The sequence below is a fragment of the Suncus etruscus genome, chromosome 14, assembly GCF_024139225.1.
Source record: "Suncus etruscus isolate mSunEtr1 chromosome 14, mSunEtr1.pri.cur, whole genome shotgun sequence".
NCBI classification, from domain to species: domain Eukaryota; kingdom Metazoa; phylum Chordata; class Mammalia; order Eulipotyphla; family Soricidae; genus Suncus; species Suncus etruscus.
This window is the reverse complement of record NC_064861.1, coordinates 60,983,171-60,996,804: the sequence shown is the minus strand read 5'-3', so window position 1 is coordinate 60,996,804 and position 13,634 is coordinate 60,983,171. Positions and strand designations below refer to the sequence as shown.

General features: G+C 43.6%; 1 protein-coding gene across 1 annotated transcript; it reads right to left on the bottom strand.

The window, feature by feature from the left end:
• Nucleotides 1-218: 218 nt before the first annotated feature.
• LOC126028431 (chemokine-like factor) lies at nt 219-13,276 on the bottom strand. Its single transcript, XM_049787415.1, has 4 exons — nt 13,226-13,276; nt 9,302-9,460; nt 3,202-3,297; nt 219-305 (listed from the first exon to the last, which is right to left on the bottom strand). The coding sequence occupies exons 1-4, from the start codon at nt 13,274-13,276 to the stop codon at nt 219-221; spliced, it is 393 nt and encodes a 130-aa protein (XP_049643372.1).
• Nucleotides 13,277-13,634: the final 358 nt, after the last annotated feature.

The window sequence follows — 13,634 nt, the reverse complement described above, 5'->3', positions numbered from 1 at the left end:
AAGGGGAAAGCCCAGCCCAGGGAGGGAGCTGGCAATGCCCCCCCGCCCCCCCACCCGGGTCCAGAGCTCCTAAATCTCTTCCTCCAACAACCTGACTGAGATGAAAATGAGAAATGCAGCAGAAAGCAGGGGTGACAATAATGATACTTCATAGACAGCATCAAACAAAACGGGATAGAAGAGCACAAAACTCATCAATTGTCATGATTCGTTTCATGTTAAGGACCAGTTGGGTTCAGTCGCAGTTTCTGGTAGATAAAGGCCGCATCTGCCGCACAGAATAATGCGGCCATACACCCAAACACCTGCAAACAGAGCCAAGAGTCACTGCTGGGGCCACTACTCCCTCATCCACACAGGACTTTACATTTTAATCTGTTTATTTTGGTTTGGGGGCTGCACCCTACCATCCTCATCTGTGCTCCCTATCAGTACTCAGTGTATCATATGTGGTGCCTGGGATTGAGAAGCAAACATCTTCCCTCCTGTACTATCTCTCAGGCCCCCATTTATTTCTTTACTTTTTGCAAGGAACCTAACTCTAGGCCTTAGGGAAATAAATCCTATGTCTTTTTTCAAAATATAGGGGTAAGATCCTTAAAGATGCATGGGAGGCACAGGATTTTGGGGTCTTCAGAGAGCCCCCCCTCAGCACGTGAACCCCCCAGGTGACAAAGTCCAAGGGACTGTTACTCTCAGCACTTCCCCACAGCGCAGGAGGCCCTAGTGCACCCCTTTGAGGCCTTTGATGAAGAGAAAGGTCAGCTTCAAGCCACCTGGGATGCAGGGAGGGTGCCTACACTGCCTGCTCTGGGATCAGTCTTCACCTCTATGTAAGGAGGGGTGCCTGCGGGGTGGGGCCAGACCCGATGAGCAGTGCTCAGGCGACAGTGTCTTCCTGGGCCTTGCTTGGGGGCAGCTGTGGGTACTAGACCCAACATACTAGGTATTAGAGGTCCTAGGTCACCTCTCAGGACAATCCTGAGCCCCTACCCCAGGCCCCTCACCCTGAGCTATGTCACTTCCCTCAAGCAAGTCCCTTCCTCAGCCTTGGTACATCCTCATGCTCAGAGCAGAGTGGCTAAAGGCCACTCATGAGCACTGATCTCAAAGAAGCCCCTGAGCATTGCTGATTAGAATCCCAAAACAATATCAAACCTAAAGCCTTCTGGCATTAAGGGGTCCCCAGGCCACTCAGCAGTTGAAGCAGCAGCTAAGTAAGAATTGGGGGTGGGAGGGACAGGAGGTGTTTTATGGGATGCCAGCCTCCCCCTGGCTCGGAGTTTCACCTCAGCATCACTAGGTGTGACCCCAAAACACAGGGCTGGAGCAGCACCACCCTGCCATGCCTGAGTGGCTGAGCATCGCTCTAGCCCCCCCCAGCACTGCTTGAAATCCCCTAATATAAAGAAATGAAAACCATGGGGCCGGAGAGATAGCATGGAGGTAAGGCATTTGCCTTTCATGCAGAATGGTGGTTCGAATCCTGGCATCCTATATGGTCCCCCAAGGCTGCCAGGTGCGATTTCTGAGCATAGAGCCAGGAGTGATCCCTGAGTGCTGCCGGTGTGACCCGAAAACAACAACAAAACAAAAACAAAAACAAAAACAAAAAAAAAAAAAGAAAAAAACTGAAAACCAAAAAAAAAAAAAAAAAGATACATGGGAGAAATTGCTATTACACTACCTTATTTCTAGAAGAGTTTCTATCCTTCGTATTACCAAGGATTTATTAAGGGCCATGAAAACTATGGATTCTGTCCTGACTGACCTATATGACTGAAAGTGGTATCTTCTGTAAGTAGTATGTTTTCATAATAAGAATACCAGGAAGTAAATAGAGATTTATTTAAGAACTTTTTGATTCATTTCTCCAGGTCAAATGATTTTATTTTGGGAGATAGGTGGGTTTTGGACCAAATCTGGTGTTGCTCAGGGTTGCTCCCAGCAATCTGTGGTGCTGGGGAGCCTATCTAGGCCTCCTGCTTACAAAGTATGTGCTCCGGACCTTTGAGTTATCCTTAGCTCCACAAAATGATTTGGAATTCCCAGTAAGGTATCTCAGATGGAACCTTAACATTCTTTTTATAATAAAATAAAAATAGTTTTTAGTATTATTCTATTCTTCCAAGATAGTCTGATTAACCTAATTTTTTTCCTCTTCAAGCAATGTTCAAAAGTATTGCTTTAGTTAGAAGACTTCCTATCACCATTTCCTAGCATGAGACATACATTATATTCTATCTGAAGCAGAATATGAACAAGAAATAACTGAGGGGACCTGAGGGAAAGGCGCTTGCCTTGCACGCAGCTTACCTAGGTTCACTCTCTGGTGCCCCAGGTGCTCCCCTGATCCCTATCAGGAATGATTCCTGAGCACAGAGCCAGGAATAAACCCTGCATGAGCACCATCTGGTATGCTCTCACAAAAATAAGTAACCATCTGTTTCACCTCAACTAAACTAGTAAATATATATATTCTCTTTTTTAAAATTTAAGAACATGCATCACAAAGTTGACACAGTTGACTAAAATACATTATTTCTAATCTAAATGAGAGCAAAGATAAAAAAATAGAAATAAAATTAAAAAGAAAAAGAGAAGACAAAAAATTAAAAAATAAAGATGTGAAGTGATAAGAAAAATTTGAAAATTATTGTATCCCCAAAGAGGGTATCAAGGTCTTTTCTCCCTTTTGAGTTGGGGAGGAGGGTTCTCAGTCATATGGCAGTACCCAAGGGCTATTCCTGCCTGTATGTTCAGGAGTGATCAGATGTGGTGCCAGAGATCTGAACCAGGATTGCAGTTGATGCAGTCACAAGCAGGACAAGTGTCTTGCCTACTGTACTAGCTCTCCCAACTCTACCCTATTCTTTTAGTGGGAGAGTTATGAAACATTCATAACATTCTTTCTCAAAGTTGTCCTAGTAGTGATTCTAGTAGCGTACCTCAAATCTTGTCTAGCCCTACACTTGTATGAGAAATACAAAGGATTGCCTTTCTATTTGACTAACTTCAGCTCTATTGTGAAACTTATTTTTTCACAGGCATGTGTTCACAGACAAAAATGAACCACTAAGTACAGTCATATTGTAAATTGGTTTAGGAACTCTAAGAATGAGTAGTTTCTATTCTTGTTTATTTTTCAAGGAAATCTGAAGCCAGCTGAAAACTAAAGAAACAAGAAAGACTCTCACTTACCCCTCCCAGAACTGTAAGGGTTTCATGTTCTGGTATCAATGCAAGCACAGATGCGATTATCGTAAATATTCCTGATACCACTGAGTGAATAATATCCTGAAAACACAAAAGGATTAGATTTACTTATTTTTGAATTGGGAGGGGTCATAATGTGGTAGTTCTCAAGGCTGCTCTAGATAATGTGCTCTGGGATCACTTCTGGCAGTTCTCATCAACTTTGTATGAAGATCACACATATACACAAGTAATCATTAAAGATTTTGCAAATAAACGTATTTATTTGGTGTTTATCTTTTTTGTTTCTGTACCATACTCTGTGGTACTCAGTAATCACTTCTGGCAGTGCTCAATGGGCCATATATAATGAGGAGAACCAAACCAAGGCAAGCCAAGTACAAAGCAAATGGCCTAACCTGTACTATCTGTAACATACTATCTCTCAGGCCCTGGTGCTCATCTTTTAGAAAGCCAAACTGCGGGGAGGGACATATCTTGCGGTGCTCAGGGATCACTCCTGACAGGTGCAGGGGACCATATGGAGTGCCAGGGATTAAACCCTGCTAGCTATATGCCCTACCTGAACTGTGGCTTTAGAAGGTATAACTTACATTTTGAATGGTTGTATACAAAGAGTGGGAAAGGTAAATCATCTTTATTTTGGAATAGTTTATATCTATTTGTAGCTAACTGTAGGCAAATAGGAAATGTTAATAGACATATCACACCTAGTAACTTAGAAAAGTATTTTTAAATAAGTAAATAGGAAGTGAGGGATAGACAGCAGGATTAGAGCTTTTTAAAGATATTATTTTAAAGCAGTTATATTGAGGTTGGCTGTACTTGTCTAATGCTCCTCTGTGTAGGAATTTTGCTCGACTTCAGGCAGTAAGTAGATCCCACCTCCTCCACCTGTCCAGTTCTTCCTCATGAGATGATTTTTGTCTATGAAAGGCTTTGAGAAAAAGTAATGTTCTAGGGAGTGAGCTCTATGGGGGATTTGGTGACAGTTTGAATATATCTACTCTGGAGCATCATTAACTTTTTTTTTTTTTTTGGTCTTTGGGCCACACCTGGCAGTGCTCAGGGGTCACTCCTGGCTGTCTGCTCAGAAATAGCTCCTGGCAGGCATGGGGGACCATGTGGGACACGGGGATTCGAACCAACCACCTTTGTTCCTGGATCGGCTGCTTGCAAGGCAAACGCCGCTGTGCTATCTCTCCGGGCCCACATCATTAACTCTTAATGGTCATTGAAAACAAGCTTTGTATTCAAAAGCAAACACAGATTTGTCATGGTGTGGAACAGAAATTTCATTATAAAATCTGGACATTTCATAGATAGGTTGAGTGGGTATTCAGATATCCATGTGAAGCTGAGTCAGTTCACTGTGTTTTCTATCATGAGAGGACTGGAGGAGATCGTCAGAGAAAGCCTGTTTCATGGTCTAGTCTCATGACAACTCTAGAATGCTGAGACCTGTGACAAAGCCCAGGGGAGCTGAGTCAGCCCTGTCCCTGAGCAGTGCAGATCATGGCCATCAGAGAAGATTTCCTAAACTGGAAGCTTCAGACACCTTTGTGTCCCAACCTGCTATGACTCCTTCATTCTTTCCTGCGGCTCTGTAGGGACCCCATTTTCTTCTGTCCCCTCAAACTCAGTCATAGAAGTTACAATCCTCTTTTCCCCATAGTTTAACTCTGCCCACAGCGTGACTGGCCCACTCAAGGCAAACAACCAGTCAAGGTCACAAGAGGCCTCTATTCATAGTGAACATCTGTATCTATGACTTATTTTTCTCTTTATGGACATGACTTGTCACCTTTTTTCCTCTTGAATTTCTCCTCTGTGTAAGGATAAATGCATCCATTTTCTTTTTAATGGGTGAAGGGGTTTGGGCCACACTAGCAGTTCCCAGGATTTTCTTAAGGTCAGGCTCAGGGCCTATACAGGTTGCTGGAGATTGAACCTGGATAGGCCATGTGAAAGACAAGCACCTTACCCACTGTGTCTTAAATACACACTTTTTGAGGGGAGGGGTCATATCATGGCAGTGCTCACTCCCGAGTGTATCTGGGGGACCATGTGGCACAAGAAATCAAAATCAGGACTTCATGTATGTAAAGCAAGTGCTCCATCTCTCAGCCACATTCCTAGTCCCACTTCTTCATTCTTAACATGATCATCCTTGCTTTTGTGAACAGGATCTTTTTTTTTTTTTTTTTTTTTTTTTTTGGTTTTTGGGTCACACCCAGCAGAGCTCAGGGGTTCTCCTGGCTCTATGCTCAGAAATCGCTCCTGGCAGGCTCAGGGGATCATATGCTGGGATTCAAACCACCAACCTTCTACATGAAAGGCAAACGCCTTACCTTCATGCTATCTCTCTGGCCTCATCATTCTGTCTTCTGTTGGTATTTCAAGTTTTACTTTTGGCCTATTTTACACTCCCTTTCAGTCAGTTAGGCCAGTCCTAGAGCCAATTTTCCGGGTCACAAAGAGCCAAATGCAATAATAAAATTCAGATCTTTTCTGAACATTTAATTTCTACCTCATTAGTAGAGAAAACCCAGCCCAGCACTGTATTACATACACCCCTCCCTGACCCCTGCTTAAGACTGTTGTTCCTATCTCATTAGCCTTTCAGGACAGTTAAGTGAAAGGCATCCTTGTTCCTCCTTTGTTACTCAAATTTATTGGTTCTGCCTCATACCACCCCCTTTCTCTCCAGCTACTGTTATAACTTAAGTCTAATATTTTCATGCCTGAATTATGACAACAAACTTTTCACAGTGATCTTTGAGACTTACCTTTAATTTTGTTCAAGCCATTACTGTCAACACCACCAGTGATCTAAGTTGTATACTGAAGACCAGAGAAATAGTATAGGGGGTTAAGGTGCTTGCTAGCTTTGCATATGGCTGATCCTGATTTGATCCGTTGCAAATATGGTCCAAAGTAGTTTCAGAATGATTCTTGAACACAGTCCTGATCACTGTCAGGCGTGGCCCAAACCAAACCCCAAAAATGTTAAGCTGATCACACCAGCTCTTCTACTTAAAACCATTCAAAACTTCCAATGGTCTTTGGGATAAAACCCAGAGCATACACAAAAATCTTGGCATGTTTCTCAGCAAAGAACTAAAAATGAAAAATAGGGCTGGAGTGATAACACAGTAGTAGGGCGTTTGCCTTGCACACAGTGACCCAGGATGGACCTGCCAGAAGTGATTCTGGGTGCAGAGCCAGGAATAACCCCTGAGTATTGCCTGGTGTAGCCCCAAAAACCCAAAAAAGGAAAAAAACCTTTCCAAAATAAAGTTTGGAACTTATGAATAAAATGTAAAGTGAGTTTTTAGTTTATGCATATATATTGATTTATATTATATTTATATATTTATGTTATATATAATATACATTAATAATATATATTTTATTATAAACATTCTGTTGACCAAAATATCCTTGCATGTACTGACTTCTTCCTTACTGCCTGCCAGGCTTCCATTGTTGCCCCTGTTCTTCACAATTCAATGCTCCAGTCACTCATAACTACCTGCAGGCTCATAGGGATCATACTTTCTTCCTTGAGACTCTTGCATACACTGCGTTTACCTAGAATGCTCAGTGTCATTGCTTTCCATCCTCTGGGCCTCAGGATGAAGATATTTGGTTCTTTTCCCTAGTTGCTCACCTCCACCCCATCTCGAGTAAGGAACTTACTACACAGGAATGCTCATTTGTCTTGCTTCCTGCCTCCATCAAAAGCTACTTGCATGCAAGATGTATATTCTGTCCTACTTAAGAATCCTTTCCAGAAACCATCCTTAACATTTTTTGGATAAAGTATTTCCTTAGATCCAGAGTAGTAAGAATCTGGATTTCATCACAGTGTAATAACTAAATTGATCATATTAGTTCATTTCTGCAAAACAAGCATATTAGTCAAGAGTGACCCCTGGAGAGATAGATTTCCTGTATGCTACAGAGAGAGAGGTCTCTTCTCACTTTTCTTTTTCTTTTTTCTTTCTTTTTTTTTTTTTTTTTTTTTGTCTTTGGGTCACACCCGGCAGCGATCAGGGGTTACTCCTGGCTCTATGCTCAGAAATCGCCCCTGGCAGGCATGAGGGACCATATGGGATGCCGGGATTCGAACCACCATCCTTCTGCATGGAAGGCAAATGCCTTACTTCCATGCTATCTCGCTGGCCCCTCACTTTTATTTTTTTAAGCTGAAGATTTCAAGTTTATTGAGTGAACACTTAAGAAAATCCAGAGAATTATTACCGTATGGAACAAAATCAATCCTAAAATGTGTTGTTTTATTAACCTTGGAAAAAAGCAGACTATAAAGAGCAACTACACAACTTTTAAAATATAATATAGAGGATATAGACCACATACATCATGTCCTTGAAGAAACCCTTCCAAGTAATTTAGCTCAGCTCCTTCTGCCTCTAAACAGGGTCCTGTACTGATAAACCCCTTAAACACCCCTTTAATGGAGTAGGAATTTATAGGAGACCCACTTTCCAGGTTTTTTCCCCCTTTGGAGATTAGCCTGAAATACTCCTCATTGGCCTTCAATGGCAGTCTAGAAGATATGTTTATGGTTTGAGAGTCACACTAAAATCCTCTTCTCTTACTAGAGGTCTTGGCTTGGATACCAGCATGTTGGAACACAAGAAGACAAGAAGATTACAGAAGAGGAAGAAAAGTAGAGCAACCAGTCCACCAATGGCTGTGAGTGGAAGGCTGCAGAAGGTGAGTGGGGAGGAAAAAGGATGCCGGAGGTTAAAGGAGAAAGAGTTTAAGTGAAGTTGCTTCATTTTCCCCTATGATCAGCTTAGCGTCCACACTGAAGGGCCTTGTATACCTCTGCTAATAAGATACCTTCATTCAACTTGTCTATTTTGAGTTTCCAGACATTGTAACAGTTCTATTTGAGCAGTTATTCCTAATGCTGTGAGTATGACAAATGAAGTCTGTCTGCTAATAAATAGTTTTCCAGATAAAGTTAAAATGATTTAGTATTGTTTATTACAGATATTTAAGACAAAAATATTGTGCTTTGTATCTCAGCATTGCCAAGTGTAGCCAGCCCCTGCCAAATGAAACAAACAAAGAGCAAGAGATATTGTGCTTTATTCAGTTTCCTGATTTTTCATTAGAGATCAGGGCTGTGCAAGATAGAGACACTGCGTATTGACTCCATCTCTATCCAATCTGAGGACACATCTACATGCATTTAAATACACAAATAAGTAAATACATTAAAAATGTTGAGGGAAAAATGGAGATAAAGAATACTCTATCGGGCTGGGCGGTGGCACCAGAGGCAAGGTGCCTGCCTTGCCTGCGCTAGCCTTGGACGGACCGCAGTTCGATCCCCCGGCGTCCCATATGGTCCCCCAAGCCAGGAGCAACTTCTGAGCGAATAGCCAGGAGTAACCCCTGAGCGCTACCGGGTGTGGCCCAAAAACCAGAAAAAAAAAAAAGAATACTCTATCATTTTATTAACAGATTTTGTTTTTATTGTTTTCTGAGCCACACTCTGGGTATGCAAGGCTCAGAGGACTATGTGGAACCAGGGATCAAACCTGGAGTTCCTGCAGGTAAAGCATGTACTCAGCATGTCTGAATTATCTCTATAGCTATTAACCTTGATATTAAATTTTAGGGGCCAGATCAGTAGTACAGCAGGTAGTATGCTTGCCTTGCCAACTAGGATTTGATCCCTGGTACCCAATTTGGTATCCTGTTCCCTGCCAGGAGTGATTGCTGAGCTAAGAGCAGGAATGTAAGCCCCAAGAAATATGAGGTGTGCCCCAAGCCCAAAACTAAATAAAAAATAATTTTACATGATCTAGACTGAGATGAGTTCTCCTAATAGAAAGATCAGCGACATCTACTGATACATCCTGATAGGAGGAAAATTTATGGCCAATGGCTGCCTTGTTTCAAGCATATTACCAAGGATCGATTTCTCCCCTTAGAAGCCTATTGGAGATGGATGATCTTAAAAGTTTAAGAAACCAAAGTTCGTTTAAAAGTATCCCTATGGCAGGAAAAAGCAGTTAATTTAATGATAAAACTAAATACTTACAAGCAAAGGCCAAAACAAACAGTCCATTAAGTTGTCAAGTCTGAACACATATAAAATTATGAAAAATAAAACAGCCACAGCTTCAAATCCAGTAACAACAATGTATGGTTCAGGGGCTTTTGCCAGGATAAAGAAGGTCATGGATATCACAGTCAGTGCCTACAAAGAAAGATTAAAAGATTTAATTAATTACTAAATATAAGTTTAAGCTGCAAAGTAACAAAATAAGTGAGTTTCTGCCTCTATACACAAGCATCTAAGGATCAGAATGTCTGGGCATGCTTCGTGCACAGCAGGACTTTGTAAACTTTGTCCTCTCATTATCTTTCTCATCTGGGAAATTCTTACATGGGTTTACAAACCAAAGATTTATGGATAATAAAGCAATTAGTTTTATTATTTATTTATTTTTTGGTTTTTGGGCTATATCCCAGCACTCAGGGTTACTCCTGGCTCTGTGCTCAGAAATCACCCCTGGCAGGCTCAAGGGATCATATGGGACGCTGGGGATTGAACAGATGTCAATCTTGGTTCGGCCGCATCTAAGACAAATGCCCTACCACTGTGCTATCCCAGGAATTTATTTTAAAACAACTTTTAAAGACATTTTACAACATCCACATTGTTTTGTTGTGACACCCCTACTGGGGTTGTGACCCACAAGTGAAGAAAATAGACTTTAGAGAGCCAGGTGCCACTTTTGAGTATTTTAAAATCCTATTTAAATCTATTACTTTCGGGTTTGGAGACCACACCCAGCAGTGCTCAGGGATTACTCCTGGCATTACACCCAAGGAGTCTTCCCAGTGGGCTCAAGGGGCCCTATGCAGTGCCAGGGCTTGAACCTGGGTCAGTCACATGCAAGGCAAGCACTTTCCCCACTGTTCTACAGCTCCACACTTCCTGGTGAATTTTTTTTTTTTAAGCGAAGCAGCTCACTGAGTAATTAATTTGCTCAAACTTTTCTATATATCCCAACCTGTCCTCCGTAATGAACACATTAGTTTCTTTGATAGGAAACCTTTCAGATACACTCCTGCCAGAGGGCACTGTACTTTATGTTCTCTGTCTTAAACATTTCCTCCTTTAAATATTCTCATAGCTATCTCACTTGACTATTGCTTCATTGGCATCTGAAGAAAACCTAACCTCAACCCTCTTTCTTCCTTATCCTCCCTGACCTGGCAATTCTTTTCTCATGGCAGCACTTGCTGCCTTCTACACTGTGGAGGTGATTCCATCATAAAGGTTGTATTGACTGTATCCCCTATCTTCCTACTCCAACATGTCAACTCCAGCAGTGCATGTGTCTTGTTTTTTTTTTTTTTTTTTCCTGTTACTCTCTCTCAAAACTCTGGAATACTATCTGGCATGTGGCTAATTTTTAAGCAAGTATTTGCTGAATGAAAAAAAGGTGGCAATCTGGAAATAGCTGCCCGAATAAAGCAAACTGTGTTTAGGTCCCATGATTTTACTCTGGTGACTGGCCTTGAAACCTTGCAGTCCTTTACGAAATTTCCTGACTTGACTGCTCTGTATTTTATCCTTGGCTAGATGTCCCAGGCTGTGTACCCCTCTTCTCGCAAATTATAGCTCTTTTCTCTGCCTGCAAAAGTCTGAGCCAGAAATGTTTGTATTGTTTTCTTGCTTTGATCTCAGATCTGGGCATGCATTAAACACTCTATTTATTTATTTATTGGTTTTTTTTGGGCCACACCCAGTGATGCTCAGGGGTTACTCTTGGCTTTGCACTCAGAAAACACTCCTGGCTTTGGGGACCATATGGGATGCCGTGAACTGAACCGAGGTTCATCCTGAGTCAGCCATGTACAAGGCAAACGCCCTATCGCTGCACTATTGTGCTGGCCCCTCAAATTAATTTTGTTTTGGGCCACATCAAGTGATGCTTAAGGTTACTTCTGGCTTTGCAATCAGGAAAGTACTCCTGACAGTGCTCTGAGGATCATGTGATGACAGACATTGAACCCGGATAGGCTGTGTGCAAAATTAACGCACTGCCTTCTCTATTGTCACGCAGACCCTAGGAAATCAAATTATTGTGAGAATTAAGATATCACAATTGGGGGGCCTGAGAGATAGCACAGTGGTAGGGCATTTGCCTTGCATGCAGCAGACCCAGGATGGACCTGGGTTTGATCCCCTGCATCCCATATGATCCCCTGAGCTTGCCAAGAGTGATTTCTGAGTGAAAAGCCAGGACTAACCCCTCAGCACTGCTGGATGTGGCCCTCCTCCCCCAAAATAAAGATATCGCAAATGAAACCTTTCTCAGCAAATCCTTTCAGTGTTCCAACACTTTCTGTCAGTAGTACCTTGCAAAAGATATCAGCCCTTCATTTACTCCAACCAAATATACTGTTCTGTCTTTTGTCATGTATTGTGGGTGTACCTTTTTAAGACCCTGAAACCCACCCATTTCTGGGAGGGGTCTTGGGAACCGGATAGTAGGTGTAACCTTACCTGCGAGACCCTCCCATTCCTGGGAGGGGTCTTGGAAATGTTAAATAAGGCTTGGACCAAGGGAATTCGGCCCTTTTTTTGGCTCTTTGCCCTTTCTGCGCTGCTGTGCGCTCTGGCTTCTGGGTTTCTGTGTTCTGGTCTTTGACCAGCATGGAGCCCAAAGGGAAGATGGCTAACAGGAAATAAGATGCAGGGCTAGCAAAATATTGCTGTGCTTGAAAGGTTATGAATAGGCCACACACACGTGGTGGCTAGGGCTTGAATAAAGTTGTTGCTTCCTGACGCCTGACTGTGAGTGAGTGATTTCACCTGGGCCTGGGACTCGCCAACTGCATGGAGGTTGCAGAGCCACGTGGACTGGGATGGCACAGAGAGAAATCCACCGCCATCCAGCCCCATCGTTAATTATTTAATGCAACATCGTATTATGCTAGTTATTTCTCCAATTTCATTGTTAGAGTGAGGAAAGAACCTTGGGTGTGATTTGTTCTCCAGCTTGAAAGTGGACTGGCCTATACAACAGACACCCCTAAATTGCTCCTCTGTGAGGTACCTTTGCTGTCTGGGCAATGCTCAGCCTTTTCATTGCATTTAGGGGACTTTCCAAATAGAAGTAGATGCTTCCCCCATGTATAAATAAAAAAAATTACTGGGTTGGTGAGATAGTACAGTGGGTAGAGTGCTTGCCCTGCAAGAAGCTGATGGAGGTGGGAATGTTGGGTTCCATTCCCAGCACTGCTAGGAGTGATCCCTGAGTGCAAACCCAGCAGTAAGCCTTAAGCACTACCACATATGGCCCTAAAACCCAAATAAGAAAAGAAAATGACTGTCCTTTCCTCCTTTTTTCTCGTCCAGCCTCTCTGGTCTCCTAGGACGATTTTTTACTTCACCCCAAATGATGATTCATTTTTCTGCAGAGACGGGTTCCTTTTTATGGAGTACAAGGGTCCCCCTCTCCTGCTATGTATGATACCCCAAAACAGGCCTAATCTGCTTCCAGCTGGGTCCCATCTAGCTGTTTCCTGCCTTGAAAAGCACAAGGCAGCCACCCCAACTTTATTAGTCTTAATTTTGGTGTTAATCTCATTGGCCTCTGAATGGTCCCACAACACAAAGTCTGGTGCAGGCGTTTCTCAAAGAGATGTTACTTTTTGGGTGTGCAGGGAACCTCTTTCCCTCCTTCCCCTCGGGTTAAGAGCTGAATGGGGCTGGAGAGATAGCACAGTGGTAGGGCGTTGGCCTTGCACCCAGCCAACCCAGGACAGATGGTGGTTCGAATCCTGGCATCCCATATGGTCCTCCAAGCCGTTAAGGGGGCGATTTCTGAGCGCCGCCCGGTGTGACCCCCAAAACAGAAAAAGAGCTGCATGCCCGGCCTCCAGGCTTTGACAAGGCGACTGCAAGAGGAAGTTCCCGCTTTCAAGAGTGATCGCCGCCCCTTACCAGCCGCAGCATCTTCACATGTCCCTTCACGCTGAAACAGAAGGGACGCATCGTGCCTTCCCAGACTGGGCTTTCGGGGGGCCCCGCCAACGGCGCGGGCGGTGCCTTCGCACCGGCCTCTGCGCTTCCCCTTTGGCGCGGATCCCAGGAGCCGCACGCAAGTTACAAATCAGCCGCGCCCGCGCCCCGCCCCGCCCCGCCCACTACCGCTTCCCGGCCTCGCATGCGCATGCGCGGCCTTCGGAGCCCAGGTGCGCGCAGGCGCTTTGCGTTCGCGCCGTCGGAGAAGGTCCTGGGAGTTGGCTGAGATGGCCACAGCAGGCCCACAGCCCTAGAGACGCTTCTCTGCTAGGAAGCGCTCCTCACAGGGGGAAAGGGAGGAAGGACTCCTCTTACTCCAGACCATTTG